The sequence below is a fragment of the Cyprinodon variegatus genome, unplaced genomic scaffold, assembly GCF_000732505.1.
Source record: "Cyprinodon variegatus isolate N-32 unplaced genomic scaffold, C_variegatus-1.0 Scaffold165, whole genome shotgun sequence".
NCBI lineage: Eukaryota > Metazoa > Chordata > Actinopteri > Cyprinodontiformes > Cyprinodontidae > Cyprinodon > Cyprinodon variegatus.
Window position 1 is genome coordinate 951,813 of NW_015150618.1, and position 25,588 is coordinate 977,400.

Consider the following 25,588-nt stretch of genomic DNA (forward strand, 5'->3'; position numbering starts at 1 on the left):
TATATATATATATATATATATATATATATATGTGTGTGTGTGTGTGTGTGTGTGTTTTTAACAGTATCATACGCCATGGATATGAAGCTGAATATATAGCTTCTTCCATAAGTATTAAACCTCTTGAACTTTGTCACCGTCTGTCATTTTCCAAACACCATAAATTGAACTGGATTTGGGGACACAAGAGCAGTTTTCACAAGTCATTTGCTGCATGTGCTAAATCTACATCTGCATGTCATACCTATATTAGAAGATCAAGCATTTTACTTTTTTCTTCTTCTCATCTAGACTTGGTCTTTTAAATTTCCAGACATTTTAATACATCCACAAAAGTGAGCCTGTTATGATGCTGCCACCAGCAGGATGGTGTGCATGCTGAGTTAGTTTGTAAGTAGGGTGAAATAAGTACAGTGTATGAATATTATTTGTTCTGTTAACAGATTTTTCCACCTGAGCTGTTGATCTCTGAAGCTCCAAAAGAAGCCATGAGCCCATTTGGCTACTTTCTTCGTCTTTTCTGTTTAGGTAGATGGCTGTGTTGTAGGTTCAAACTTAACAACTGTCTATGTAAAGCAATTTGTTGAGTATTTTCACTAACTAACCTCAGAAAATTAGGCTATGTGTTAAGAATATGTAATAAATGTTTTTGAAATTTAAATTCATGAAAGGTAAATGTTAATCCATTTCTCGTCCCGTAATGGGGAAATTCACTCTCTGCATTTAACCCATCCCCTTGGGGAGCAGTGGGCTTCCATTGTGCGGCGCCCTCGGAGCGTCTGTGGTTAAGGGTCTTGATCAGGGACCCAGAGTGGCGGTCTGTGGGACCCAACCTCCGGGACCCAAGCACAATCCTCTAACCACTAGGCCACCACTCCCCATAAAGAGTTTTAAGGGGATGGATACAAATGGAGATTAAAGTTTAAGGAAATGTTATTCTTAGAAATTTGAAGAAAAAAAATCATCCTTCAACTTTATTAGCATATAAAACTTGTTTGTCTATTAAATCACAATAAAATATAATTAATTTTGAAGCTGAACTCTTTCAAAATGTGAAAAAAGTTATATTAATACTCTTCCAAGCCACTGTTGATACTCTTTTTGTACATGATAAATGCTACGATGCCAAGAAAATAAGAAGTGATATTTAGAAAATCTCTTTAACAATTATGTAAAAACAAATTTTATATGTTGTGTAATTCAGTGTCTCGCTGTGAGGCTTATCAAGTACCATAAAACAAAAAAAATACATCTCAGGAGCCGCCCAGTTAGAATCAGCCAAGTTTAAAGAAACTCAGCAGAAAATGTGCCAGACTGTGTGTGTGTCTCTTGTGGTTTGGACCTGAGGTGTGCAGCTCCGTATAGTATATTTTCACAGTAGATTAAGCCCATTGTCCCTAAATCTCAGGGAGCTTAAACATGCATCATGAATAATGAAAAACAACTCTCGACTCCATTCAAATGAAATGGAGCAATCTCCCGGGAACTCGACTGATCCACTCTCTAAGACGGTGTAATCTTCCAAGGTGAAGCTGAACCAGCCCCAGCGAAATCCAAGTCTCATCACTGGCACACCTTCGTAATATGTTTACACTCTCGTCTAACACTCTGGAAAAAACAGCAACAAGCTCTTGTGTTGGGCTCTTTTAAATAAAAAAAATGCTGAGTCAAAGCTGCAGCTTAAGTATTAGATATGAAACATTTTGAGTTGGCTGTGATTTACCTGTGAGAGAAGCTGCTGACCGTTCTTCAGCCAAGCGTAGGAGGGTTTAGGCTTGCCGTTAGCACGGCACTCCCAGTGCAGCCTCTCCTCTATGGCCAGGGCAGTGTCCTTCATGGTCTGGATCCACTGAGGCTTGGCTAAAGACACAGAAACACGCTCTCATGATACATCACACGTGAACCCAGAGGAGTGCCTTTCAAGGAAACGGCAGCGAGCCATTAAATATGCTGCTTCCCAAATGGTTCAAAGGAAGCATGGATTGGCAGCTCAAACGGGATGGGCTTGTATTTAAGCGGCTGGAGGAGAAACGGTTGAATATTTTATCACTCAAAGGTTTCACGAGCCTGTGGCTACACAAGATTACCATTAAACACTGAATCACAAAGCGGAAAACTTCTCACCACTGGTGGAGTGCAGACAACATCTTCGCCCACCACAACCTGTCACCTTAAGTGTGTGTAGGAAAACCATCACTCCTGCACAAAACTTTCAGCATAACATATGCAGAACTTTTCTATACTTTTCTCCTGTTGTGTTTGTATGGAAAGAATGGAGGGCTCATAATAAGCACAGTTTCTTTTGCAGGTGCCAAATATACTGTCATTTCCAATGTCATAGGTGTCATTTTCTCTTCTTTAATGAATTCACAAAGAAAAACAGCAGCAGGGGAAAGCTAAGGGGCCAAATTTCATCAAACACCTCAACACAGTTAGTAAGATAAAACTAATACTAAATACAAAAACAAGACATTTTTTTTATCTCTTGTTCCAGTTTTTTAAGCTCCTACACCGATGAAATCACTAAACTATCTTTCTCACAATGTTACATAAGGTGAGCAAATTGACATGTGAAAGGGTTAACATTTTTTGAACCCTTTCAAGTGTTTTTTCGGACTCTGGAGAAAAGCTGGGAGCAAGCATGAGGCGAAAAATATGCAAACTTAAATAGAAAAGCCACAAAACCAAGATTAGAACTGAAAAGACACAGCTCACTGTGAGGCAACATAGCTAGCTGCTAAAATTATAAAAGAGCTTTTCAAAAATGTAGGAAAAAAAACTTCTGCATGTACAGGTTAATAATTTAAACCACATTTATCACCACAAACACTCTCCTTAGAATTGCTCAAAGCAAGATACATTTTTTTTCTGAATTTCTTTATTTAAATGTGAAAATAAATTCTGTTATAGGTGCACATGAGAGTGCAAAAATCCAACACAGAAATATGCAAGTTGTTTATTTGTTCTCTGATTGCTCATTGTTTAAGCAATTGAAGCAAATTCCAGTCCTTTGCTAAAGTCTTGAATCGGTTACCATTTTTTTAATACTATGCTTCTAATAAGTAAGACATTTTTGTAGTTTTCAAGAACTTTTCAGAGTTTCTACCAATCTTATAAAATTTACAGTATGCTTGGATTTTTGTTTAGGTATTGTGTCATAAAGTTGCTATACTCAATTAGGATGTCCCCTAATTGGTTATGGAGAAACAGTAGGGGGGAATTGGCAATATTCCACAATTGTCTCCAGAATACTAAAATCTTCAATAGTAGCAAAATCTGTTTAAACAAGAAAAAAAGCTAACTTTTACATGTTATTTATACAGAGGGGCCACGAGTTTGCATTAAAACTTGAAAGCTGTTAAGTAGTCCATGAATGTTTTTTGCTACATGTTTTCAAGCAGCAATTAGATTGAAAAAAAAAAACACGCAGATTTTACAGATTAAATCTTTAATGTCAGCACCCTAGATCCCTATCTGATGTTAACCTTTTTCAGCTTCTCCTTTTCTGCTGTCTAAAACTTCAACACTAAATGCCACAGAGGGCAGACATTGCAAAGAACCCCTAAATTGACCATCAATTTCAGGGTTTCAGACTGAAAACATTGAAGACCCCTGCCATAGATGATACACTTTACAGTAAGACAACTCAAAGTAGTATTACCGTAAAAAGCCAGTCGACCGGCAGCCGTGTTCCTTCCCATCTTGTTCTCGGCCACACACTCGTACCCTCCTGTATCATCCATTTGGAAGCTGGGAATCTCCAGTACTGCATTTGAGTACTTCATTTTGACTTTGCTGGGAAAAGGCACTCCGTTAGCCCTCCTCCAGGTGATTTCTGGGACAGGACTGCAACAAAAAAGTAGCTTGGGTTGCAGGTTCCCGTAAAAATCCAGCATTAATGAAGCATTTGACTGACTATAAAATCTTCCTCTGTGTATATTTTGTGGATGAATGGCTCAGATTAAGCCCAATCCAACCATAAAAAATGAAAGCTTTTCAGCACTTTTAATACCGACCATCATTTTTTTTCTCCACACAGTCAGAAAATAATTGCCAGAGGAATTTCTTTTTACATTTTTTTTAATCTGGAGGTTTCTCGTCTGGAAAGATAGGCTAAGGAAAATTGAAAACAGTCTACAAGGAATTTGACTTACTTTCCAAGGGCGAAGCACTCTAGAGTAACTGTTGATCCTTTAGAAGAAGGTACATTGTCTGGAAAATGAACTTCTATTTTTGGCTCGTATTCACCCATCACTCCTGTGAGGAGCAAGCACAAGAACCGGCTCAGTCTTCTATTATTTATGACTTACCAACAATACTAATGGCTCAGCGATTCAAGCTATGGTGCTGAGGACAAATAAAAGGCACATGAACAAACATTCTCTCATGGGTAAACTCTTAGCAGTGCATCACTTAAATATACAGTCATGGGATGTTGTGCAAAGCCAGCAAACAATAATTTCAAGCTCCACAGGGGAGGGGGGGAATTACTGTCTTGTTTTTTTTTTTTTTTTTGGTCACAGGCTTCTTATCTATTACTTCAAAGCTTGAGTGGGCAGTTTTATTGTCTATATCAGTATTCAAGAAAGGCATAGAAGATGGAGATCAGACAGTGATGCAATGGGATTTAAATTTATGCCGCTACATGTACAGTACACTGAGTGGAAACTAACTAGTCGAGCCACCAGAACACTCAATGTAATGGTCCAGTGACGTATGACTCATGTTTAATTCATTTGAGGCAATCTTTATTCACTCTTTCTATGAAACCATAACAGGGAACAGAACAACGATGCACCAAGAACAGTGGTGAGAATTCAAGTGAAAGCAGAAGGAAGGCAAATTGGAATGGAAATCATAAGAATGCTAAGTCAGCATAGGGGAGATTTAGGGACCCTTTTTGTTGAGCAGCAACTATTTACAAAGAGCTATTGGCAATCAGGGACTCAAATGCACTGATGGACAACATGCCAAATAGTTGTATGCTAATCTGGTGATAAAAAGGTCATTAAGAGGAAAAAGTTGCAACGTCAGGACCATATGCTGAATCTTACCATCTGTCCTGAGGATGAGAGATGTCGGTGAGCTCTGGACCTTGCCTTTTGTGATGCTGTTCGTCACCACACAAGTGTAGTTCCCCACATCAGAGGGCTCCACCTTAGCTATGTAAAGGTTTCCTGTCTGCTGGGAGACAAATCGCCGATTGTCTTGCTGAACAAAGTATGGATACTCATTGAAGACCCAGGCATAAGTAAGATCTAAAAGATAAACAAGGATGCATTTGAGCTGGTGATGGAGCCTTTCAGCAATTTTATATGATTTCAAATTTCGATTGACCATTAAGTGGATTTAATCACCTTTATATGAAAAACAGTAATTTAGAAAAAAGCAGAGTAATTAACAAAGGAGTACAATTCCTACGTATTGGGAGCTGTTCAGCATGTGCTTATTATTATTTTTAATTAATTAACAAGGCAGACTGCATTAAATGCATACAGAAACAGAAAGCTGAAAAAATTAAAGCTATTTCAAACTACAATAGTTCAATTGACAAAAAAATAAAAAAATAAAATTTAAACGCAAAACTTAAGAATATTTCATTAAACTATTCCGGATCCTGTGACAATTCCGTCCTTTTTTATTTAACTACTTCAGCAATTATCTACTGATTTACCTTGGTCATAAATGGCTAAAATGCAAAAATATATATTCAACAACCAGAAAAGGAAACGGATAGCATATTATCATATGAAATAGGGGTTTTCATTTTAAATGAAAATGTGTATATTTATTCTCCAATGTTGGCTTAATTATTGCTGATAGAATTGTTCTTGCAGCAAACTGCATATTTTAGATTTGTTATATTATTAACAATTATGAGATCAATAAATTAGTTGATGATTATTTCAATATAGAATTAATCTTGGTTAATGTCATTTTTTTCAGCTCTATAAATATGCTGTCTAAATAATAATTAATGGCAATACATAATATAGACATTAACAGCACACTAAATTAGCACAAATAAAGAAAAGGTTACTGAGTATACTCTCCCATTAAAAAAAAAATTATACATCTCAGTGCCAAAAAACATAAATAAACAAAGAAATAATCAGCTTACTGTTGTTTCTGTCCCTTCCAATGTTTCAGTCTCATGTTTGCATTTATCACTTGTTTTCTGTGCATGCTTCTATAATCACCTCTGGGCTTTTCAGTGAATAGTACATGAAGTGCAAATTAGAAACAAAAATTCGAAGTTCAAAGCAGGGCTGCAAGCAGTATAAATTGAACAGGAAAGATTTTGATAATATTGCCCCATAAAAACACATAAAAAAAAGAATGTGCCTAAAAAAAAAAGAAAAAAAAAAAAACAGTTTCTGTGTCTTGATTGAATTTGATAATGGTCTTATCAATCGTTATGCAAATACACTCTTTACTGCCTTATGTTATTATATTACCTTAACTGATTTATTTGGGTAAATGTAAATGGTCTTCATTAACCAAAATAATTTAATATTCATAAAATTATTCTATTAAATTATATGTGTTGATTTAGATAATTTGCATGATTTTATGATGGTCAGAAACTGATTAAAATATGTTATAGGAAGAGGCGATAGGTTCTTCATGAGACAATATTAAACATTTTTTGTAGGTTGCTTTACATCCCCTATTTCTTCTCCAGCAACTAAATCTGCACTTGGTCTCAGTGCATTGTATTTTTTTCTATAAGACTGTAACAATGTTTTTTGTCTGCCTTTTATTTCTATTAAAATCAGTGAGTATAAAAAGACTTTGACATAAATCCATTCAAAATGGCCTATCTAAATGTGATGCTAACTACAATAACATAGAGAGATGGTTTGCTTGAAAGTTAATTTAGCAGGATTACTTTTGTGTCCAGTCTCAGAATTTGATCCACACAAAACCTCAAGCGTGCAAACATTTTCACACCTGCAAAACAGCTTTTTGAATTCTCCGATGAGACTATACCTCCAGATGAAGTTGGTGTCCCACATAATAACACCACTCCTTGTCCCTCTCGAACTGACACAGCGCTTCTGGTGTGAACCTTGAAATGGTCTAAATCTGAGAAAAAGAAACAAAAAACAGAAGCTAGTGATCTTACTTATTAAGAAGGCCAAAAAAACATATATACTGTCGCATTCCTATGACCTAACTATGAAAACTGCTCTCCCAGAGAAAAAGAAAGCTGCTGAATCCAAATGCTACTGTGAGATTACCAGGTAGTGTATTCACCTGGATTCAATTATTTTTGAACAAATACAGTGCTCTCAGGCAATCTGCTACGTTATTAAGACCAAAAACTCAATGTTTAACAATAGGAAAGTAAGTTTTGCCTTTCTCAGGGGAATAATTGAGTAAACACAATAGGCAGCTGAATTAATCGAGAAGACTTTGGAGAAGTTCCTTATATAGCCTCAGTTTTAGTTGGTTTTTCAGTTCTTTGAGCAAATATCATCTTGCAAAGCTGGGAAACCCATAAATTTAACACAAATAAATCATAATGGCTGTTATATTACTCCCAGTTTCAAAAACAAACAAAAAGGAGCTTTGAAGTCATGCATTTCTACGACCTAGATTAAATTACAAATGTATATGAATGAAGATGTGGCATATGAAAGAGTGGAGACTTTTCTTTTTTTACCATATTCATGTTTCTACTATCATTATAACCTCTGATCTCCAGAGGTCTCAGTTTTAAATCTTTTCATGCTTATCAATCAAAATAAAGTGCAGCTGGGAGTTCTTTGTTCTGTGTCTGAGCCAATGAATGACTAGTAATTCGACTTTGCTTCCAAACATCCAATTTTACATGTTTGGGTGACATAGTAGTACAATGCATAGTTGAAAGAAAAAAGTATAAGTGGTTAAGTGGTTGCCAACTCATGTTTTGACAGCTAGTTTATTTCAGTAGACTTAGTACCCAGTAAATTATACACAGATCAATTAGATGTAAGAAAGTGAGATTTTCAGATGAGTCCCCACCTAGTAGTTATGGTTTAAACAACCAAGTTTATTCACATTCACTTTTAAATCCTTATAAACTAACATTGGAGATAAAGCTCTAAAAAAAACTTTTTTTTTTTTTTATCTCGGGTGCCAATGAAAGAATTGATGTTCTGTATGTAACATTATCCCCATCTAAAATCTTTGAAGAATGTCCCCAACCGTCATGTCCTCCGTTTACTTATTTTAAAAGTTTCACCCCCATATTTAGACATAGAAATGTATAAAGATTTTAAATGAGCTACAACCCCAAGAACAAATGAAATGTAAAAGATTAGAAAATGTTGATGTATGCCCTTTAAAGACTAAGATTTATAAATGGTGAATTACATTAAAAAGACGTAGGATTGACCTCTAAACCTTTCAGTGGCAATTAGAATGCTGCAGAAACAATTAAATAAGGAAGCGTAAGGTTATCCTTGGCCACTTTTTGTAGTGGATCATGTGAACTCATGCATGCTAATGAATACGGCCTTGCTAAAATCTATTTTGCTGATTTATAAAATGGTCCTTAGATCAGATTAATTTTAGTGAATAGTTAAACTGAAAAGCTCATTGTTAACTATTTGAGTTCACACCAACAACCCCTCTACACCCTACTGCTACCTATTAGTGACCCACTATTATAATCTCAGCCTTAGAAAAACTATTTTGCATAACATAAAAAAAGGGTATTTATTTCTCAAAAAGCATGATGTAACCTCTGAATCTCTTTCAGGCTATTTTTTTTTCTTTGCCACATCTTTTAGCACCTCACATTTGGCCCTGTGAAAACCATATCCAACAGCATTAGAGTGTTATGGCTGACTGTGTGTTTGTTTCTTCTAATGACATTTTCAGTTAATTTGCACCTTGTCATGAAAAATGTGCACGGGAAGCATGATTAAGTCAGAGTGCTCACTTTGCTAATGAATAGATATCTAATGCATGACATGAAAACTGAGAAAAGGCATTGACAGGTTTATGGAAAGAGTGAAATCACAGTGGCAGAGACTGCACCCGAATACACATTGAAACATGGCAACTGTATCTTTGCTTTATTCAAATCACATTTCTTTTTCTTTATACAGCAAAGCTTTGATGCAGTTTGGAGTAAAAATACCAAACATTCTAATTAATTAACTTACAGGCAAACTGTAGACTCGCTCTCCTGCTGAGTATAGCTCCTACAGTGTTGTAGGCCATACACTGATACATCCCTACATCCTGGTAGCGGTTCAGATTGCCTATAATGAGGTTGCCCCCAGACAGACGACGCCGACGATCCAGTCCCAGATTTATGAGAGTCCCATTTAGTGACCATCTGTGAGGGCAAAGACATCATCAGTTGGCGGCAAATATGTGGTGCATCGCTTTCTAGCAACCAAGGAGGTGTTACAAGGCGTGAATGGAAAGCACAACTTGGAATAACACATTCACTATATGGCAGTTTACATCCATCCATCCATTTTCTCCAGCTTAGTCCTGTCAGGGTCTTCCTATCTCTGGCAGTCTATGGGCGAGAGGGTCACCGATCTGTCGCAGGGCAACACAGAGACACACAAAGACACACAACCATGCACACACAAAATCACACCTAAGGACAGTTTAGAGAAGCCAATTAAACTAACAGTCATGTTTTTGGACTGGGTGAGGAAGCCAGAGTACCCGGAGACAACTCATGCATGCACAGGGAGAAAATGCAACTTCCATGCAGAAAGAACCCGATACAGGAATCAAACCCACAACCTTCTTGCTGCAAGGCAACAGTGCTATGCATTGCACCACTGTACAGCCCGGCATTTTACATTCCTTTCCAAAACATCTTTTTTGTTAAAATCACAAACTTCAGCCAAACGTATTGCAATTTTAACATTATTGCCTATATATTTTCCAGAATGTCTTTTTTAAGTAATAACAGTAGCATATCATGAGTTACATGTATACCATGATTGCTCATTTACATGTAATTGCTCTATGTCTTCAGTGTAGTAAAACTGAGTTGCAGGATGGGGCAAAGTTAAACTAAAGGTGAGCATTGTATGGTTATATTATTCATTGGGCTTCTCCTACTTCAGCACATTGATAGCTGATTAAGAGGCTTTTGCTAAACTGCAATAATCAGAATCAGCTGTGTTTAAGCAGAGAAACCTCTAAAAGCCGCAGGAGGGCGACCCTCAAATACCGACTTTGGACATGCCTGGTCCTTTGTTTATAAACCCAGGATACATTTAAAGTTGTGGTTGTTCTATTTAAAAAAGTTAGGAGATAAAAAATGACCTTTACAAAATATTTTATATTCAAGTGCATAGCTACATCTTAAACTAAACAAATTATTTTTCCGGTATCATGTCTGCCATTAATTCTTTCTTGGGTTTTAACCCATCTGTATCTAAGACCTTTAATAAAGATGCTTCTTCCATCACACCTTTTTAAAAAAATAGATATTCACACTTAGCATTGCCAAAAGAATGCAGCTAAAAAGTCACATAATATCCCACTATAAGTTGAATCACCTCATAGCATCATCATGTTATATTAGTTTTCTATATCAAGGCAAATATAATCCCCTAGCTCTACGTGCTTCTCTGATATTTGTTGACTTAACATATACAGGTTTTCGATTCAGACTAATTTCAAACCTAGCTGTTTTTCTGCTCATGATTCTCATGTAATTTAAATATCATCAGTTTGGTAAGTTTGACTGAAAACACTTTAATTATATGCAGTCATTTGTTTAAGTTGAAAGCAATAAGCAAACTTTGCCTATAATGAAACCTTAAGTGACTAATCAGAAAATAAATTAGAAGTGGCAGAATATCTGCTACATTTTCTGCTGTACTTCATCTTAGTCCAGCTTTAGCCTCCTGAGATCTGCTTGCTCACCCTGCGACAGGGATTTAACACAGTACTGTAAATGATATAAAGCAGCTGGCCATGATTTCTGTTTGATGGGCAGCCAGTGTTTGCAAACTCATTATATCAGCCTGAAAGCACTTTTTCCATTGGGGAGCTGCTCTGTTTGCCAATTACATGTCCAGTCCGGAAGCACAATAAGAATAAAAACTAAATTCTGCCCTTTTAATAAGTCAAAGGTCATTTTATATAAATACATTAGAGAGGAAAATCATTTAATGTGGAAAAAATAGGCTGGTTTCAAGCTTAACCCATTGCCTAAAATTTAACACTCCCTTGTTTTTTTTCCAGATTGCTATAAGCTAATAATAAAGCTGGGACAATTTAGTTCAGTAAACAGTTAATGATAAATCTTGATTATCTCAACCCACCCATTCCATCGGGGACTCTTTCAGTTGAATATGAAGCTTAATGAGCACTTGCAGATCATGGAACAGTGATAATCTATGTATAGGATATGAGCTACGAATGTTAGATCCCTAGTGTTAAGTCACTTCTGAACCATGGTTAAGGTCAAATCTTACCTGGTCTAAGGAGAAAAAAGGATTGCAAACTGATTGGACCTAAATCCAACAGATAATCTCTTAGTTATTGTCAAGACAATTAGAGCCACAATATCCAAAAATGTAGAGATGATTATCAAAGAACCCTAGTCTTTACTAACACCACAGCAGAGCCAAAGATTACCTCTGTGTTAGCATTTAATGGCTAGGATATTGACATTATTTTCTGCAGGTGTAATTCTCTGTGTTAAAAAAAGGGGTTAATAATTTTTTTATTTCATCATAACTCAAATGAAAGGAAAATAAATGTAATGAATCAATCTGTGTACAGCAAACGTATTTGAGTTCTGATGTTCAGAATTGATTCATCTATATGTTTGGATTTTTTAAAGCATATTGATGCATTGTAAATTGGTATTATGTAAACAGGAAACATTAAATAGAATATGCATTAATTATAGATACAGGTTTGCTTTAAAAAAAAAACTAAAAATCTCTTTAAATTCACCTTCTGTTTCCTTTCTGTACTTCATTCCCTTTATTTAGCTATGGCAACACTCGCTGAACTATCAATCTTATTCTCCCCAAAGGGATCGTTCTGTTTTAATCTTCTAGTATCTCTCACACACAGAGCTATTCTCTGCTATTAAAGGGTAGTCAAAGATCACAGTTTTGGAGGCTATCATCAGTTTAACTGTAATCACCTCCTTTTTGTCACATTATATTAACATAATGTGACACTATCCTACCTTTGACTTTCCAACATAGCAATCGGCAAGAGGTAACAGTGAGCTGATGCAACTAAAAACGCCTTTTAAGCTCCTATTTCTCGCGACATGTCGGCATGGGAGTATGAGACAAAAATATTTGCACAGCAGGTTTGAGCTACTGAAAAAAATAAATGAGACACCTGAAAGAACCCAAGCACCAGGTTAAATCATTCATCTTTTAAGAGAGAAATTCCTCTGTTTCTTTCTCTGCCACAATGCCATTATGTATCTTCTTTTGAATGTGGTTAGAAAATGATATGGAGAACTATTAACGTTATTTCAGTTACTTTTCCCTCCTATAAAATACCTATTTCGCACCATCAGCTATATTGATATATACTGCTTTTTATATATGTGGGGATAGAATAAATTAAGGTGAAAACCACAGTTTTTTCCCCAATATATTCCAACTTTTAACATTATTTTTAAAGGATTTAACACATCTTGCCACTTTCCAAAAATATTATAATGCTGAATAAACTCTTCCTAAGCCTTCTTCTTGTTAAGGGAGCATAATATCTACCTAAATGATTGCTTGCACTAGCTATACTGCCAATATCAATGTTCCACCTTCTTTTTGACCCTCAGCTATGATTTTCACCTCTTTTCGACCCGCTTTGAAGAGCCTCTGACAATCTGTGCTGCCAGGATTGACTGGCAACAAGGGAAAACCAAACAACTGCTTCAAAAATGCTTTTTAGAATACAGACTGACCTTCCAGATACAGAAGGTCTGTATAATCCTGCGGTGCGAGCCACAGGGCATAAAACTCAGGTCAAGTGAATATTACAGTAAAGATTTGAAGAGGCTCACATTTACAAAATACTGTTAAAAAGAAGTTGTTTGTGGGGTTTTGTGCTTTTTTAAATAGGAGAGCTGGTTTTCTCCATTTAGTTATTATGCTGCCTGTGAGTGCATAGAATAAGAGTCTTACAGGAGTGACAGAGAAGGAAGAAAAGGAAGGTAAAGAAGAAAAGAGGGGATGGTAGAGCAACGTGAGCCCATTTACACTTCAAGAGCTGAGCCAAAAAGGTTATAGGGGCACGCAGAGCCTTGCACAGGCAGTCTGACGAGACAGCACATTAAACATCTCACCTTTAATCAGTACATGGAAATACCTGGTCTTAGGCAGCGGGAATGTGAAAAGCCTGAAATAATGAGAATGCACGCTGCACAATCCTACCAATGCAGCTCAGGTGGCCAGCTCACACTGCAGTAAATGCAACGGTAAACGCAGAAGACAATCATAATCAATGTCTCTTAGCGCCAACTGGTGTCTAGCAACCTGCATAGCTCTCGTGGTGTTTTAATAAAGGGGCCGATCATTGGGATGCTGCACGTGTCTCCTAGATACTCTGTTGGCAAGAAAAGAGGCAGATCGGTCGTGTGTAAGTCAATATGAGTTAGTAAAGCCATAATGACACCGCTGCTCGGAGTGCCTATATGCCTTTCAATCTAATTATGAGAAAATAATTTAAAAAGAAGCCCATATCAATGCAAAAAAGCAGAGTCCAACAATTAACAGTCTTTTTTTTTTTTGCTTTTCTCTTTTTTACCAAGTAAACTGCTGCAGCCCACTCAGAGTTAGTAATTCCAAACAGCAAAAGAGATTTTTTCATTTGAGGATATTTCTTTCATAAGATGAGTAAACAGGGAATTTCATGGGGATTTTGATTGGCCCAAGATATAAGAAAACTCTGACCTTTAATTTTAAGGCATTTTTAGAAGCCCACATTTCTCACTGGGCTTCAGTTTAGAAGCTAACATTTCAGATTCTTCAGCCACATATGCTGGTAACCGAAAATAATCCACTGATCACATGAATAATACATTTTTAATAAACACTCACTGGAAAAAAGAAGAAAGGCAAAAAAGAAAGAAAAAAAAGGTACAAGTTCTTTATAGTCTTTTAAAAAAAAAAACAATGTTAATAAGCATTATGTCTTTACTAAAGGCCTGGTCCCATAAAAGTTGATGATCTTCTCCCCCAAGTTTGCAGCTTTTGTTAATGCAGTTATTTGTGCTACTTGCAAATTTTTTTTCTTTGCATGTATTTTGTGTTACCATTATTTATGTTTGCAGTGCATTTTATGGTTGTAACCCCTTTATATATTTGCAGCTACTTTGCATCTGTCTATTTTCTATGATTGCAGCATTTCTCTTTTGTAGTCCTTAACCCTTTTCTTCTTTTTGTGTTTGCAGTAATTTTGTAATTGCAAAGCAAATACAATATGTATTTGCTGTGGGTTTGCATTCGGCAAGCTGAGTCTGGGACTCAGTATTTGCAGAGATCTAATCTTAAGTGACTATGATCTTTAAAAACATGTAAAATGGGGTAAATCTTTCTGTTAAGCAATATGTTGTTATCTTATAGCAGATATTAAAATATTGTTTTTCTGTTTTAAAAGTAAATTAGATTATGTTAACATCATTTTTTAAATAAATTAAAACTGTATTTCTATTCAAAGATATGTTTTACAATATACTTCTGAATTTATGCCTATTAGCATGATAATCAGTGTTATTTTTGTATCTTATAAAATATGTTTTATTGTACAATAATACATCAAAAAACACACAAAAAACAGACCTTAATAAAAAAAAAATGCCAGCATGCCTCCATACCTGCTTTTAGTAATATTGCCATTTCATTAACCTTTTTTTTTAATGCCATTTTAAAGTGCAGATCCAAAAAAGTATGATTTTATTTACAACAACAAACTAGTCTTCAATCAAAAATGATAAAACAAATGGGGAAAATGAAAGAAAAAGATGGACTGTATCTGATTGGGGGAACATTACTGTTAATCAAAAGGATACTGATTACAAACCATTATTCTCTTGTTTTCATAAGGACTTGTAATAATTACATCACTAAAGCGCTGGCAACGTTTGTATTACATTTATTTATTTTTATTATCAGGTAAATTTGCTTTTACCTGTACTGAGGAGGAGGTGTTCCCTTAGCATCACATGTAAGGGTGGCTTCTTCCTCTATAGAGTCTACAGGGATAAACAGGTCCGCAGGCTCCATCCTCCACCGTGGACCATGGTATGATGCACTGTCCAGACAGTCTTTCAGAAAAACAGAAACAGGCTGAGTACAAAGAAGATTACACTATATGGCAATTTCATTGCTCATTTATGCTTGTTTTTATGGACAACATTGAAAAACACATAAATTGGAGTTTAAAAATTAGGAAACATTAGAAGTGATATCCAAAAGTTCCATATATTCCAGATCTGGGTGCATTATTAAATCAGCATGTCTTTTTTTGTTGCTTCAATTGTAAATATACACTCTTCAGACGTGAATAAACAAAATAAAACTATAAATTTACATAAAAGAGAAAAAAAATTACATCTTAACAGAGAACAATGCTGCAAAATATATCAAAGAAGGACTAAGGAGTAATTTCTTTTGTTTGTTCTTAGTGAAAAGAATCATTCTGACTTTTATTACCAATGTATTTCACTAGTAGAAGTGGAAAGCTTTCACTCAATGTTTTGCCCAGGAAAAGATTATAGAATAAAAGCATCATATCTCCCCATCGGGTTATAATCTCAGTGGAGCGAGGAAGAAGATTGAGAGTATTGTGTCTGTGGTGTGAATGGAAGTCAATACTGATGAGTACTCCTTTAAACCAGAGCCTCCTATCATCTCTGACATCTCTTCACCCACTATACCACAACTGTGAATGTCCAAAGGACAGAAAAAAAAAAAATCATCATTCATATGAAAAGGTGCTTTACCTGTCAGACTGTAGATGATTGATAGCAATATAAGCAGTTTCCATGGCAGCGTCATCTTTGGCAGCCAGGGGTAAATGAGACTTTCATCCAATAAGCTTTAAAATGGCACTTGCGTTCTCAGAGGGAAAAGAGCGTGACCTGTTGAAACAAGCATTTCCGAGTTAACCCCTCCCTAAATGCCAACTGTTTTCTATAATTCTTTTTTAAACATGTTTGGGAAAAGATCAAACAAGTTGAAGCAAAGCATACAAACAGACACAGTGAATGTCAGCTGTGATCTACGGGGCCATACCTTTGCAGCTTACATTATAAATGGCCTCATAGGATCACAGATTTAGTCACAGCATACTCTTACTTATGCAGCTGGAACAGGGCTTTACAATATTGCCAGGTTCTTAGTGTCCAGTCTGCATGCCTGACTGAATATATATAAATGTTTGTACTAATTTAAATTGAGCAGATTTATTAACGTTAATAATTAGTTCAATATTTTTTTTTCCAAATAAGATATAACAGCATGTAAATCCTTATTATTATGAACAAATGTAAAAGGGAGTGCTGTGTAATTGAATGGATCATATAAAAGACAGGGTAATGACTAAAACTGGAAACCATAAATTCAGTTCCTAAAGCTGAAATTCAATGCATTTTGTGGACCTTAAAATAGATTATCTGGTTTCCAAAGGAAAAGAAAATTTTAATAAATATATTTAGAAAATATTAACAAAAAATGTTTAGATAGTCTTTTCATCAAAATCAATACAAAGTGAGCCATATTTGTGTTCCTCAGGTGGAACATCATTTTGCAATGCGGGAGCAGATGCTTGGTCCTCCAGTGGCTCACCTGAACAGTGATGGCTGACAAAACAGAGATCTGGTGCTGAATATTTAAAAAGTCACATTACATGAAAAACATTTCTGGAGAAAAGCCTTCAACCCGAACTTTAAGTGGAATCTCAGCTTCCGCCTGACAAGTATCCCTGCAAAAGTAGTCTTCTGCTGATTTTAGTAAACTCAACACGTTTGATCCAGGTAAGGAATTTATTGCCAGTTTTTGACTGTCCTCAATCTTTCTTTAACAGTGTGTGCTTTGTCTGCTTTTTTATAAGGTTAGTGTGGATATTTTTTGATTGCATTCCCCTTAATGTCGCTGTCACACCTGGACAATTTAGCCAGTGTATGCCTGACGTCCCAGAATCTTCTAAAACGCTGGCATACACTGAACTTTCCATGTATTTTTTCAATTTTGTGCATATACATAGAGTATTCATAACAAGTCCAGAACTTATGTCCAGCAACAGCCTAAATTATGCATAACGCACAGCTGCATAATGCCCATGAAATGTCACATGCTAGTGTCCTGAGGCCTGCATAAAAAGCACGAGAAGATTCCTATAAACTTTGCAGTCACAGTTTTAACCTAGCTGCTGTTTACCTCCTGCCAAAAAAAAATTTAAAAGAAAGAGAAAGGAGGTTTGCAGTAACAGCAGATTCAGTATCATGTCTCCTAGGAAGTTTGTTTATTGTGGCTGTGAACGCAGGGAGGATCCATCGCACAAAATTTCACACTGACCGAATGATGGGGATGATACAGGTTGGATAAGCTAGACACCCAGACTTATGAGTAACTTCCAATTAACATGCGTCAACGATCAGATAACCTACCTGTAACTTATGCCCCACATATGAGCATACGCTGGCATACTTATCGTATGTCGATGTGTGCCAGCGTGCTTCAGCGTACTCATAACTTATACAAAACATACCAATAAATTATCCAACTTACGCCACCGTTTTTGCCAAATTTCTTGTATGTCAGCATACGCTGGTTAAATCGTCAAGGTTTGACAGTGCCATTAGCAACTCAAATCCATTGTGATCCTGAAGCGTGGTCCACATGCAAATCCAGCCTTAAATATATTCTTGTTTTTTGGGGGTTTTCTCGCTGTGCCCACATACCAGGGCTAAATTGGACGTGAAGTTTGGTATCAGATGTTCCAAATATCACTGCATTCACACTTTTCTAATCAGTGACAATGCCACTTTGTGCCCTGCATTGTGATCATACTGCCCTCCGAGACATCTGAGGCATATGGGAGGAAGAACATGCCAATCTATTAGCAGGGAAACTGACGCATCAGCTCATCCTTCACTTGGACGGATCCAACGATGGCTGCCTGAGGAGACTTGGACCTGGGAATTGGGTGTCATCCAATCAATTAGATTCACCCACAGCAGCATGTGTCTCCCCACATGCTGGGGCGAATCAAGACAGCCTGATGAGGAACCCCATTCCACTCAGGTCCATAATCAAGGGCAAGAGTCTGTCTGCTTGAAGCGTGTGTTGCAAATTGCAATGCACTGAGCAAGTAATGATGCAATTATGAAATGTCAAACGTACACACAATGGAGAACAGGCAATAACGCAGCAGTTAAGTGAGCGGTGCAGCATGTGTGGAGTATATGGAGATTTGAGTACATTAGTCTACACCTGCATGAAGCTATGTGCATGCATAAAGCTCTTCTGTGCACACACATACACACAGAGTCTCCTAGAGAGGTGTTCCAAGATAGGCCAGGGACAGATAATAACATCCATCTGCTGAATGTCACACAGCCCACACACACCTACACACTAAACTTGCTCCCTAACCATGTGCATCACATACAGTATGAAAGCTTGCCTCCACACACCATCACACACACACATACTCTCAGTTTCCATTTAGAAGACATAAGCCATGATGTGCAGCTCATTTGGGGTTTAATCCTGAGGCAAGTCTGGTTCAGAGTACTACTTATAGAAGGCCTAATTGTTTGTCAGCTGCCCGGATGTCAAACCAGACGTGTGGGGTCTCAGCCAGGATTTTCTTCTCTACCTTTCATGTTTGCTCAGCCTTTTTTCTTCCCCCAAAGCTTGCAAAATTGGATTGATATGCTTCCTCTCCAGAAGAGTCCTGGATGCCTTACCTCAGTGATAGTCCCCTGCATAGTGTGCAAACTGCTGGCACCTCCAGTGCAGAGGAATGGTGTTAGGGAGAAGTAAGAATGCAGTTGCTCTCACTCTGCTGTCAACCTTGCATGTTATGCTTCAGATTTATAAAAAAAAATGTTTTCTGTAGGAATGGTTCAAACAGATGATTCTTAAGAATGTCTGACCAGTGAAAGAGCTGCAATGATTAGTGTATCAGTAGGATGAATGTAGAAAGCACCAGCTTTAATAGTGGTTCTGCTGAACACCTGAAGATATAACACAAACCCAGTGCTCCTGAATCACGTCTTCAAGAACTCTCTACTGTCTGCAACATCATAAACCCTGCGTGACATCACTTTCATCATCTGTACCAACTATCTACCTGGACTCTCCACAGATGTTCTCCTGCAGTCAGGATTTTTATGACTGTGCTGACTGTGCAAGTCGGCTGATAAAATAATAGCCCCTTTCAAAGGGCAAGGCCAAATACATATTGGTAACACTGTGAATCAGATCATGACCGCAGAAAAAAAAAAAATACATCCACAACGGTTTTTTTTTGTTTTTTGTTTTTTTACATAACACAGATTTTAAAGATTTACTGAAAATTGTAGTTTTGAAAACACCAATTAAAAATAATACAATGCAGATTAATTAGTAAGGAAATCTACTAGAGTAAACCAGAAGGTTAGTTTTTACCTTCATCAATATGCAGAAATCCCTTATGTTCTTTCCTTACAGGTCATTTTCAGCAAGGTACAAATGTTTCAGGTACAGGATTACAACGATTAGGAAGTGAAGGTGAAATTTTTACTTTTGCAACTGTCAGGATAGGACAGATTAACAGTCATCAGCCATGGATAATTTATTCTGAAGCAGTGATGCTTAAAAATGAAACAAAGCTGAGAATTCCCCTAACCCCCAAATTACAAAGGATGGTTAATGGGAAAATTCACTGAGGTTTGCTAAAACATTAGCAGTAGAAGTCAATAAGTGAATAATCCAAACCTTGAAACTTAAGCAAAAGAGGATTTTTCTGCTTTTAAGGAACCAGAACAACTGTTGTTCAGCGCTACTTTAAATCAAATATTTAACACAATCACATATCATGAATTAACAACCTTAACCATTACTGATTTATGCAACTATTTGTTCTCTTTTTCTTGCATGTTCAGTGCAAAACAATCAGTTTCAAGCTTTTTGTAGCTTCGAAATTCTGCCATCTGAGGTAGACTTACTGGCAAGAAAGCCCTAAAACCCACAAACTGCTCAAACCATATGTAATCTGCAAAGTATGATGTAATTCATTTTTAGCTTGTAATAAATATAAGCAACTCTTGATCAGATATCACAAAATAAAGTAAGAAAGCACTTTTAAATATATGCTTTGTATTAACTTACAGTGGAAACCTTAATGATGATGTAAAAAATTAAGGATGAATTAATATGTGTGATAAGGGTGGCCGATAATCCCATTATTTATTTAATTATTTATTGGTTTTGTGCAAAACTATTAACAAACTGTTCTAAGAGAGCAACGGTTTTAGAATAGGTTAGTCTTTCCACAGTAAGGGCCATTTGTTGTTCTTATTAGACTCTAACTCTCATTCAATGAGGGATTTGTAGCCAAAAAGGAAGTGATCTATTAAGTTGTCGTGAAATCACCCTGTATAAATCCATCCAGGAGTCTCACCTACAACTGAGCAGTCAGCATTTACGATTTGTTCCAAAGTGATTTGTTCCCTGCAGGAGCATTAATAGAATTCTGTATACAGGCATAATAAATAATAAATATATATATATATATATATATATATATATATATATATATATATATATATATATATAATAAAATGCTAAATATGGTCAATGAGAAACATTGACAAGCTTAATCTGAACTATTTAGAGGGTGTAACACATTTATTTCCAAGTCTATGTGCTGACAAGGTCAAAAAGTCATAAGGTCATCATTAATGTACTATACACTTACCTGCTTTTATAAAAGGTATTTGCCACAACTTCTTTACTCACAGCCAACATGACTTTGTGTCTAATTATTCATCCTTTCATTGAAAAGTTATGGTTTTAAAATGGATTTGCTTTGAAAATATAACTTAACTGTCTCAATGCAGAAAAAATTCTGTTATCTTTGCCTGAAGGTTTGCCGACCAGGCAAACTGCCTCATTAAATGCCTCAGGTAATGTGCTTCACCACGTTGTCAGTAAAACTATCCTGCATTTGAGAATCTTTTCCATGTGGGTGGAGTGATCCTGCAGTTGGTGTCAAATCAATACCACATATTGTGTCTCTTATGGTGACTGATAAAAATCATAATACAATTTTATCCATAAAAAATATTGATCTATTATTTAAGTACCAAAAAAAAAACACTTTTGACAAAATGACATGGACAGCTACAAGTACAGCAGTCTGAGTGAAAATGGACTTCATTTATACAGGGCTTTTTCTGTCATAGTGACTGCTCAAAGCACTTTACACTACAGCCACATTTTTCCAAATGCACAAACATCTATACGCTGATACGAAGACTGACAGGCAACTTGAGATTAAGTACTGACCCTAGAGTCACATCGACATGAGATAAGACAGGGTTGCAATCAAAATCTCAAATTTCTGATTGAAAGACAACTTTATAACCCATTGAGCCACTATATATGAAGGCTTTAAAAACTTATAACTAGAGAGCCAATACATTTTTTGGTTGTATTGTTGCTTAACTTAAGTTTCAAGCATGGGATGCAAGAAAAGGGGGATACAGTAATTGAAGTGGAACAAAAAATAAAGCAGCATCCTCTTCTCTCACCTGTTGCTGAGCACTGCTGTTGAGCTGGCTATATTTTCCTTAGACAGGAAAAATACTTTTCTTTTTTATTCTGTAAGTATTTCTATTGACATCTAAGAAGTTAACCCTGTTTGTGGTTAATGTCATCCTCTGCTCTTGTCCTCTAGGATCTAAGAGCGGTTTCTGCTGATGTTTGCATATGGCCTAGATATTTTTGATCACACTGGCTCAGTGCATTGACATTAATACTCTCCATCAGAATATAGCAGCAAACGGTCAGCAGTCAAAGAAATTAGCTAATCAGGCGAGAAGAAGAAAAAGCCAGTTTTTGAAGACATACAGTATGCAGTACAATCACAAAGGACTTTTGGACAATTTCATGAGCAATGCCCCCTCACACACACATACACACACACCATCTGCTTAACAATAATATAGAAATGATCACTAAACATGCTTATCTACAAAGTTGAAGTGGCTCATCTCCATAGCTGCGTTGATGCATGTTTAGTACTGACTCCAGGAGCTTCTCGTATCACTCTTATTACGATAATGCTGCTTTAAAAATGAAGTAAGGAAATGTCAAGGTGGCTATAAAGTTGTTTTCTTTATACAACCTGTTGTGACAGATTAGGAAAAAATATGCTGGGTCTGGTTGTATTATTGTATTTAGGGCAGATTTTCTTCAGAGGAAGAAGATAATGAAATATTCAACCTGTTTTAGGCTTGATTTTAAAGAATTAAAAGGTACATTGTAGTATCTCTTGTTAGGGCAACAAAAAAGACAGACTGAATCAGTGAGAAAACGTTTTTGATGTACATGACGTCACATAAAACATCTCCATTTCAAATATTGTAACAGTCACTTTTCAACTCAAGATCCCTTACAATACAACTAGAATCTCATGCCAGCCTGTGCCCATATTTACAGACCGATAATGTTTATCACACACACGGGTAAAAAGCTCTTAACACATTTAGAAACGAGCTCACAGGTGCACCCCCGCTCACATCTACACACATACATGCTTACTTTGAGCTTGCACTCCTGGAAAATGTTAATGGTAGCAGAAGCCCCAAGGGGTGAATCCCTCTATCCCTCAATCAAAGAAGGGGAACCAACACCAGGCTGACCTGCCACAAACATTAGTGCAAAAGCACCAAATCAGCCACTAACTCCACCTGCTCTGCCCTGCATCCTTGCTTAAAAAAACACCCCAGCAGGAAGAGTGGGTGTCCAATTTAGTTTGAAGGCCTGGACTGTATTCATCAGAGATATATCCGAGCTGACATTGTGGCAAACAAGTATGCAATTAACTTGAGAATGTTGCAAGGTAAAAGTGCTGCCTGCATATGTGTACGCCAGCACTTCATTTTTAGTTGAGTAAGACATACTTTGCAAGGCTCCCTGAAAGTGTTATGCTTCAATACACATATGAAAGAGCATCATTGACAAAACATGATTGATTTCTCCCACTCAGTACACACAGACATCATGTGTTTCATTTCTACCGGAGGCTCAGCTCCCTTTTATTACAAACCAATCAATTGGAAATGTCCTGTGGGTTCATGTGTTTCAGACTTGATGTGGAGCCCGGCTGCAGTGTGGCATCACACCAGGAACAGTATGAGGCTGAAATCCTTGCATCTGCTCATCACTCTGACAAAGAAAAGCATGCTTGAGTCACATAGGATGTATTACTAACACATAAATGTATATTTTTTAATTGTTTTTCTTGAAAGCTTCTCATCCAAAGATCAGGCTGCTGTGGAGGAAAGGGCTGCGGTGAAGAGGGAAGATTACGCTGCTCCAGTCTGAACACACATAAATCTGATCAAATTCATCAGTTTCAGCAGAAATTAAAAATGTTCAAATAACCAACGCTTCCATGATGATTTCTTGCCAAATTTGCGCGCACGCACACGCGCTCTAAGAAGCTTGTTTGTCTTACCTCCTGCCCAGAAGTGTCTTGAGCCCAGCGGGAGTTGAATTCAGCCCTCAGAGAAAAATTGATCTTCCACGGGGATAATTTGGTGAGAAAAATTTCGGTCACAAACGCAAGGTCGTTCATACAGGTACAAGTGAGTCTGTGCTGGCCGGTGGCAAAGAGGCTGAAACACATGCGTCTCATATCGCTGCTCTGCCTCCTCTCCTCCACTCCCTAACCAAAAATAAATAAAAAAATAAGAAAAATGCACAGGCACTCACACACCCCTTACACCCACGTTGTTTTGCAGCGCTGAATCGCGTTTAAAGCATATCTCCGTGTCTTCTATACGAGGTTAGACCCTCGCCTCTCTGTTTACGCTCCGAAATCCAACGCGCGTCTTTCTGGAGCTGGGCTCACAGAGGGATCTTGCAGAGATGATTTATTATGCGCATCAAGTCGGCGCTCCGCTGCGAAGAAGAGGAGAAGGAGGAGGAGGAGGGGTGGGCTGGTAGCGACCACGACCAGCAGCAGGGATTGGGCTGAGGAAGGTGCGGGGATGGGGAGGCGGACGCACCTGGAGGGAAGATTGCGCCCCTCTGCGTCAGACCACTATACTGCTGCGCATCTGTGGGGCAGCCACGAGCCGTGGCACACTGACTGTTGTTTCCAGTGCTGCAGGCTGTTCCCATGAACAAGAATACATATATATATATATATATATATATATATATATATATATATATATATATATATATATATATTATACACAGGAGCGGTGCTAGATGGGGGGCTAGGGGTGGCCATGGCCAACTTAGCCAAGCATTGGCCACCCCTGTGACCATCCCTACCCTCAGAGCCATAGCCAGAAAATTTTTATAAGGGTGGCCAGGTAATAAATGTACACTGACGGGTGGCCGAAAGCAGACAGGCACCAGAACCTCAGGCTCAATCTACACTGTTCCAACAGGAAAATTAATGAGCAAAACATCCATATTTTCTAAATAAAGACTAACTATAATTTCCTACAGCCTTTGCTAACAAATAGACGCATACATTTTCATATATTTTCCATTGTCATTACTTAGCTACTTGTATCAATAAGCATTCTGCATAAAATTTAGATTTATATGCACTAATATCTACATAAACTGATTATTTTATAAGTTTTTATTAAAATTGTTAATTATCTATGAATTCACTGAAGAATCCTACATAACTTTCAGAGACACATCATTTTCTCTTTACCCCATAAAACACAAAATGTAGTTCTGAAAAGAGAATGAATTCTTTGCTTATCATTGTTGATGTTAGTATATTGATGTGTATAATTAACTACAAAAAATTAAAAGGTTTTGAATATTCCACTTGGGAGTATTACTGCTGCCACCATCTATATTAGAGGGAAAAAATGGTAGGGGTGGCCACAGGGGTGGCCAATGATTGCCTAAGGGTGGCAGCAGATATGCTCTCAAATGGAATATTCAAAACATTTAAATTTGTTGGGGTTAATTATAAACAGTGGCGGTTCTAGACCAAATGTAACGGGTGGCCAGGAGGGGGCCAGAGTGGTTTTCATGGGGGCACAGAAAAGCATGAAATAAAAAACAGGGCAAGGGATTCAAATATATAAAAATAACTGAATGAACTGAAATTTCTACTCAATAAGGTTTAATTAAAAATGATATCTTGTTAGGTCAATATAGCTTCATAATTTAGGAATTTTACATATTGTTGACTTAATTTAAGTTAAAATTACATTTTTTCATGCAATCTGAATTAAAACTGAAGGAAAACTGATTAATTCAGCTGTAAAAATAGTATTTCTTTTTATTTGTTTGAGTAATTGGTATCCTATCTCAATACCATTATCACCTTATTGTTTTTTCATATTTAGTAAAACAGAATTTGTAAAAAAAAAGAAAAAAAA

At 36.9% G+C, this 25,588-nt stretch overlaps 1 protein-coding gene across 4 annotated transcripts in view; it reads right to left on the reverse strand.

Annotated features, from left to right (window-relative positions):
• LOC107086881 (contactin-3-like) overlaps positions 1-24,090 on the reverse strand; it is a 66,470-nt gene extending 42,380 nt beyond the window's left edge. For 2 of the 4 annotated variants that reach the window (XM_015378119.1, XM_015378118.1), the window contains exons 1-9: positions 23,683-24,090; positions 15,953-16,090; positions 15,139-15,274; positions 9,159-9,334; positions 6,994-7,089; positions 5,055-5,258; positions 4,155-4,257; positions 3,662-3,846; positions 1,724-1,860 (exon numbers count right to left, since the gene is read on the reverse strand). In XM_015378119.1, the coding sequence (XP_015233605.1) occupies positions 1,724-1,860; positions 3,662-3,846; positions 4,155-4,257; positions 5,055-5,258; positions 6,994-7,089; positions 9,159-9,334; positions 15,139-15,274; positions 15,953-16,007 (1,092 nt within the window). In that variant the 5' untranslated portion in view covers positions 16,008-16,090; positions 23,683-24,090. Of the gene's footprint in view, positions 1-1,723; positions 1,861-3,661; positions 3,847-4,154; positions 4,258-5,054; positions 5,259-6,993; positions 7,117-9,158; positions 9,335-15,138; positions 15,275-15,952; positions 16,091-23,682 lie in introns of all 4 variants that reach the window. The other 2 variants (XM_015378117.1, XM_015378116.1) reach the window with 1 other exon arrangement.
• Between the last annotated feature and the right edge of the window lie 1,498 nt (positions 24,091-25,588).